Source organism: Limulus polyphemus, unplaced genomic scaffold (genome assembly GCF_000517525.1).
Source record: "Limulus polyphemus unplaced genomic scaffold, Limulus_polyphemus-2.1.2 Scaffold2421, whole genome shotgun sequence".
Lineage (NCBI taxonomy): Eukaryota > Metazoa > Arthropoda > Merostomata > Xiphosura > Limulidae > Limulus > Limulus polyphemus.
This window is the reverse complement of record NW_013668031.1, coordinates 52,169-59,971: the sequence shown is the minus strand read 5'-3', so window position 1 is coordinate 59,971 and position 7,803 is coordinate 52,169. Positions and strand designations below refer to the sequence as shown.

The 7,803-nt window shown below is 32.2% G+C and overlaps 1 protein-coding gene across 1 annotated transcript in view; it reads right to left on the bottom strand.

The window, feature by feature from the left end:
* Positions 1–2,949: 2,949 nt before the first annotated feature.
* LOC106466911 (metal-response element-binding transcription factor 2-like) overlaps positions 2,950–7,803 on the bottom strand; it is a 38,507-nt gene continuing 33,653 nt past the window's right edge. The window contains exons 11-12 of the mRNA XM_022394988.1: positions 6,359–6,479; positions 2,950–3,691 (exon numbers count right to left, since the gene is read on the bottom strand). Coding sequence (XP_022250696.1) covers positions 3,137–3,691; positions 6,359–6,479 — 676 coding nt within the window. The 3' untranslated portion in view covers positions 2,950–3,136. The remainder of the gene's footprint in view (positions 3,692–6,358; positions 6,480–7,803) is intronic.

Below are 7,803 nucleotides of genomic sequence, written 5' to 3'. Positions count from 1 at the left end.
GTGCCTACTGTTCGCTTGACTCAATTATCAATTATTTCTCTTCAATCTATCTCCGGCTTATATACTAAAAAGGTGGGCGTCTAGCGCTGGGACATTCGTGTGGTTGCCCGATAAGTCATGATCCTTCTAGAAACTCCAGCGCGCATGCTCCCAGCGTCGCGTGACTTCCGCTGTCGTAACATTATTTTTTCCCCAAATATTGGTATACAAGCAAACAACAATTAAACATCACTCAACAAAAACAAACTACAATAATTACGGACTTTACTAAAAAAAATGTACTTTTCGTACATAACACTCAAATTTCATTTTTAATTCCTTGACCTACAGAACTTACGTTTAATAAAATATTTTTGTAGAAAACATAAAATGTACGGAATAAAATATTGAAAGTAAAATTAACAACAGTTTTTAAACAAGTAGAAAAATGTTATTTACGTCGTTGCAGTTGTTAATTGATTATATATCGTAAAAGTAAAGTAACGACTAAAATTGGTGCTAAAAATATTCTTGGACACGAATGTAACCAACCGTGTGTAACTTTTAAAACTGGTATGACTATATACGTGTTTGCCTTATCAATAACTTGTCGGTGGATGTGTCTTAGCCTTTTCTCCATACATATTTGTGGGGCGCAAGTACATTGCAGTTAACAATACACTGAAAAAAATTATTGATGAATTGGTTTCATAAATGAAAATTTCTTTGAAAACAGGGTATAATTTGATTTTCAATGCACGACTATGAAAACATAAATTCAATACAGCATAATACCATAATGTTGTCAACTAACTGGATGAAAACATTAACATTAAGTGTGTCAAGATTATAATTACCTGTAATCCCATCAATTAAACACGAATTTCTCTCTCAACAGTGTATAAATAAACTGTATAATTTGGTCAAGTTTTTAATTTGTTTCACAATGTTTACACTATTTAAATACTTTTACGAACAGAAATGTGATTACCTGCTTGTTTTGAACATAGTAGCTAAATTACTAGCTATATAAAACATAATAGAAACAATAAAAGATAGAAAACAAGTCCGTTCCATAAGTAAAAAGAAAACTTTTTAACAACAGAGTTGCAAGAAAAGGCACTTTTTTCACACTTCTGGTTGGTTAACTTTTGTATATTGATTTATTTGACTCCCTGAAATATGTATTGCCTGTAGATCGATAAAGAAAAATCTGTTATACACCTCTGGTCATAGAACTATTGCCCTCAAAACATGGAACCTCCTCCAAGATGGTCATCTATTTGTCAGAGTAATATCCATGAACACACGGCACTAAATAGAGATATGTATATTATGTGGTTTTGAGTTCCAAAAATGCACTTGCATGCAAATGTGACCAAAAAATAATTTTAATACTAAAATGTACTAGTGGGGAGGGGGGGCTTTACTGGAACACCATAAATAGAGAATGTGTACTGATAAAATGAAAAAACATGCTTTAGACTTCCACTATAGGAAGATTATCATCTTATGCTAGTGTTGCACTTATAACCAAATGACTGTCCATGCAAAGCCAAAGTTTTCATACAGCTCCATCACAAAGTCAAGATTGTCATTGTATACCTTGGCCACACCTCAACATCTATCCCTTGGTGTTGACAAATTGTCCATGTTATTAATAGAACATTCTTCACTCCGCTGTACAGTGCAAAGTTCAAAGGTTAGGTCTCAGTTTCTTTATGTGTTACATCATTGGCAAAAATATATCCAATTTTTCCTTGCTGTGCTATCCTAATAACTGGTCAAAAATGTTTACTGCTGCCTCTCCTGCTTAGTAAGCAGTTGGGATACATCTCAGAAGTTGATGGAAGTTTGTAATTATGCTAGTTGTCTCTCTATAATTGAGTAAGCATTTAATCAGCTGATACTTTATGGGACTTATCAGCCACACCATGTAAATTTAAAATAAAATGGGAAAAAAACTGACTTTTCTTTATAAGGACCGATATTTTTGTACTATGCATTGGATGCCTAGCTTATACAAACCTAAAAATATCAATTATGCAAGCCAAACCAACCTTCTTACTTGATAAAACATCTAAGCTGGTTGTGTGCATGATTTTCACGTATGGTCCATATTTGTTTATCATAGATATGAAGCACCATTAAACTACACTCAACAAAAGGTGACACAGTAAATCTATACAAAAAACAGCTACAATGTTAGATACCATCTCATCAATCATCCTGTACGTCAAGTTGCATAAAATTGGTAAATCATAACAGTTTTATTCTTTAGCTACGTGAACTGATGGAGCTCCTAATGTATCAATAAAATAATCTGTTTAAATTAACCTCACCAAATACCTTAATAATTACGTAATGTTAAACTTCATGTTACAACTTTATTGGATGAACTAATCTCCAATTTGTAATTATACAGACTAACTTTGTAAATGTGTGGTCCTTGGGTTTCCATATTGCTCATATTTTTTCCATAAGTCCCTATAATACGTTTTGATCAAAATACATGTGTGTGTGTGTGTGTGTGTGTGTGTGTGTGTCTATATATAGATAGCCTAAGTGCAGCTGATCTTTGACATAAATAAATTTGGAAATCATGGGTATACTTATCACTTACAGTTTTTATCAAATATTAAATTTAAATTTAATGCCATATGTTAACAATGACAATTAAAAGAAATAAAATCAATTTTATAAATTCAGTCACATATTACCAAGTAACCATGAAATGAAACTATTTACATTTATAAATGTTTTTTATTCACTTAATGTATTCAAAACCACCAATTATATTTATCTAAATTTCTGATCCTTACATTGAAAGTACAATGATCTTTAAAAATTACTGAACTACCATCATATTTTTTTTCATCAAGCTTTCATGAAGGCTTCGAAACTAAAATAAAATTTTATTTATTTAAAAAAGTAACAAAAAATAAGCAAAATAAGATGCTTCAAGTGCAACCTGTTTATTTTTTAATTTTTAACAAAAACCTGTTAAGTTAAAACTTCAATATTATTTTTAGTAGCTAAAAACCACAAAATTACATGTTCAAATGAAGCAAGAAACACAAAAAATCATTCTCGTCTAATAACCATGACCAGGTAAAGAGAAAACAATTACACATGTACACCTATTTTTTAATTTCTATTACGTTGGTGTACCTCCCCATTCAATTAGATACTGCACAATGCCCTCAAGTGTCACTCTCCGTGCAAGTACTCTGAACTTCTCACCTCTAGTTATACGATTAGTTGATCCAAGATAATTACTTACAGAGGTGTACAGATTTTCAGGAGAAAGATTCAAGTTTTTAGAAATACTGACTAGGGAGTTTTCTAAGCCATTATCAATTGCCAGTCGTTTGTTTCCACACAAATTCACCCACGTCTTTTTAGTGTTATTTTCTCTCTTCCTTCTCCTTTTAACTTTTTTTATAAATTCCCCATTCCTAAAGTCCTGAAAGTCATCTTCGTTAAGCTGATTTTTCATTGGTTGTGACTGTGGAGAACTACTCAATGGTTGATCTAGTTCTCTGAAGGGATGGTTGATTCCTTCAAAGTTCGTGGGTGGAGGAATGATTGTGTCAAGAGTATTTCGAGAAGATGCATCGTCACTGTCAGATATATTCTGCTTAATGGTTAAGCACTGACCAGAATTCTTAGAGTACCTACTCCTGGAACTATTTGATCTTGGAATCTTTCTCTGCAGTAAATGTATAAAAAAAGGGTTACAAAGTTAAATACCGTGTCATCAATCACCAAGTATGTCAAGAAGCATTAAGCTCATAAAATCATAACATTCTATCTGGTAGCTTCTTAGACTAATGAAGCATTTTATGTACAAATAAAATAACCTGTTTGCTCTCACCTTACCTTAATAACTACGTAACATTAAACTTTCTAATATAATGAAGTGAATTTACTGGATATATAAATAAACCTTCAGCTTTTATTATGTGAATTAAGAAAATTACAAACTTGATTTCCTGTTACTGTAGGTCACTAGTAAATCCATTTATGTCTTTCTTACAACTGGCAAGTACTAACCCAAACTTAAAGATACATAATGTTAGAAACATCACATATCTGATAGTGTTCTATGTTTATATGAAATAATTTTATCTACCCTGACCTTCTCCATGATAAATACCTGACTCAATTGTTTTATGTACTCAATATTGATATCTGTTGGCTGTTAAAAACATTTAACGTACTGAATAATTGATAAAACCTAACAAGAAAATGAAGGCCTCATATTAATGAGAATTTACTTTGTATAGTTAATTATGTAGATATTAAACTTTATAATTTACTATATAACTGATTTGAAAAATGTATGAATAAACAGTACAAATTTAAAACAAAAATTCATCTCATAAACTTCTGATAATCAGTACATGTGAGTGACGGATGAGTAAAATATCAAATGATATCATGATCATTAAAAACACCTTAAACTATGCTTCACTCATTGAAAAAAAAAGTTTTTCTTAGAAATACTTCCAGTTTGAAAATGATTTAAAATTTTTATTCTCAAGACTTCTGAGACCAGGTTGATATGCAATAGTCATGATTCTATATTTAGTGTAATTTTTTTTCCCTATTCAGAATATATGCTTAAACCTACTTACCATACACATATAGAAATAGTAAGGGGGTGTCTTACAAAGTTTACCCACATCTCGTCTAGAGTGAAAAAATGACTCTCCTAACTAAGAACCAAAAGTAAGAAAATATAAGTAAGGAAAGGAACATTAAACCTAGTACACGGTGTATCTCCAATGCTATATGGGTCCCACTTCACCACAACCAGGATAGATCTTGTATTTTCCCACCATGTAACTGAGGCTCTGGTATTATTTCTTATCTTATTTAATTTTTGAACACGAAATACATGTCGGTCAACTAAGAATTTGGGTCATGGAGTAAAAAATGTAGTTTGACACAATTTATAGAGCTGAAATTTATGGATGTTAAAAGGCAAAATATCAACTTTGTGAATAAGAATTAGATACATCCATGTCCCCTGGGTATTAATACATTTGTTGTAAAGTTCTTTCAAATTATCTGGGGATATTTCCATCCTGTCCACATAACAATAACAAATTAGTTTATTTCTTAACATTTCTACAAACTTAAACACTGTGGTAACTTGTAGACCAAAGTCACAGCCACGCTAACTGTATTATACAAACTTACTTGTTCTTCACGGCTGATCTAACCAGTAACTGAAAACAAGAACACTCTGACTGATTCACCACTAGCTGAAACAAAAACAATCTGACTGATTCACCACTAGCTGAAACAAAAACACGCTGACTGATTCACCACTAGCTGAAACAAAAACATTCTCTGACTGATTCACCACTAGATGAAACAAAAACATTATCTGACTGATTCACCGCTAACTGAAACAAAAACATTATCTGACTGATTCACCACTACCTGAAACAAAAACGTTCTCTGACTGATTCACCACTAGATGAAACAAAAACATTCTCTGACTGATTGACCACTAACTGAAACAAAAACATTCTCTGACTGATTCACCGCTAACTGAAACACTATCTGATTCATTCACTCTACTTACTAGAAAGACTTTGATTCATTCACTCTACTTACTAGAAACTCTATCTGATTCATTCACTCTATTTAGTAGAAACACTCTCTGACTGATTCACTCTACTTAGTAGAAACACTCTGATTCATTCATTCTACTTACTAGAAACACTCTCTGATTCATTCATTCCAGAGAGTGTTTCTAGTAAGTGTGTTTCTAGTAAGTAGAATGAATGAATCTCTCTGACTGATTCATTCTACTTACTAGAAACACTCTCTGACTGATTCATTCTACTTACTAGAAACACTCTCTGACTGATTCATTCTATTTACTAGAAACACTGACTGATTCATTCATTCTGCTTACTAGAAACACTGACTGATTCATTCATTCTGCTTACTAGAAACACTATCTGATTCATTCACTCTGCTTACTAGAAACACTGACTGATTCACTCTACTTACTAGAAACACTGACTGATTCACTCTACTTACTAGAAACACTGACTGATTCACTCTACTTACTAGAAACACTGACTGATTCACTCTACTTACTAGAAACACTGACTGATTCACTCTACTTAATAGAAACACTATCTTGATGTTTCACTGAACCTCATACTTACAATCTACTTCTCAAATTTACTAGAAAACCTGAAGTCCAAATTTGTAGAACTGTCTAGACCTACATTATTGAACTTTTCAACAATAACATCATGCATCCTCTAGTTAACATCTAAACAACAACAACATCAAAAATATATATACAGTTTATAATACATTATTATACAGGAAACATCTTGCTACAAACCTTCCTATTCATAGCTTCCATTGAACACCTCATTAATTTTTGCCCATTGGTTGAAGTAGATGAATCATTTGATGAATCAAAACTTTTCATGCAATTTTTTTTCATGGAAAAATGGGTAGTACTGAAATAAAAACAAAGTAAAATAAGAAACAGACATTTTTGAACATTGCTTAATTTGACACAAACATATTACCAAAACAAAAATAGTTAATTACTTAGCATACAAAAATAATTAAAATTTTTTTTTATCAACAACAATCGATTAGTGATCGACAAAAAAAAAGCATGTAATACCTAAATAAAATAAAACTAAATTTTCTAAGTTAATACATAAATACCATCAATAAAGCCAACTCAAGTATTATAGCTTCATACTTTTGTTTTTAGTCTTGAAATTTTACTTCCTTTTGAAATTAGCACTACCTAATCAAATAATGAAGTAACAAGAAATTAGCACTACCTAATTGTAAGATTTTGAAAATAATATTATATATGTATATGGGTTCTGTTTTTTTTTCTTTTGCCAATTGTCGAAATAAATAGATTTTACTTATATTTGTTAAGTGTTATGTCTCTGATCGTTTGTTAATTTTCCGTAGAAATTCTTTCCAAGAAACTTCAGCGATACAAGTCCTTTCTTAAATAAAACTAGTTTATTCTTTCTTAATTCAACTTTGCAATACACTTAATTTCCACAGTCACTTTAACTTAAACACACGCTATAATTCACCACGATTCACGCACTTTACTACCGTGCTTGACTCAATTGTCCGTCTATGTCTCTGTTTGATTAATAATTTCGCTTTATCTGGCACACTTATATACAAGAATAGAGGGCGCCTAGCAAATACTGGATTATTCATGATGTTCCCCGATCTTTCTAGAACTAATTACGTATTACCAGCATCACATGACTTCCGCTGTCATAACAATAGTATAAATATATATACTATTTAGTTGTTGGGCTTAGGATTCTTCTACATTAAGATTTGTTTCTAATTAAGCACAAAGCTACACCATGGGTTATCTGTGCTCTGTCCACCACGGGTATCAAAACCCGGTTTCTAGCATTGTAAGTCTGTAGACATACCGCAGTGCCACTTGGGGGCAGGATTCTTCTACATTAAGATTTGTTTCTAATTAAGCACAAAGCTACACCATGGGTTATCTGTGCTCTGTCCACCACGGGTATCAAAACCCGGTTTCTAGCATTGTAAGTCTGTAGACATACCGCAGTGCCACTTGGGGGCAGGATTCTTCTACATTAAGATTTGTTTCTAATTAAGCACAAAGCTACACCATGGGTTATCTGTGCTCTGTCCACCACGGGTATCAAAACCCGGTTTCTAGCATTGTAAGTCTGTAGACATACCGCAGTGCCACTTGGGGGCAGGATTCTTCTACATTAAGATTTGTTTCTAATTAAGCACAAAGCTACACCATGG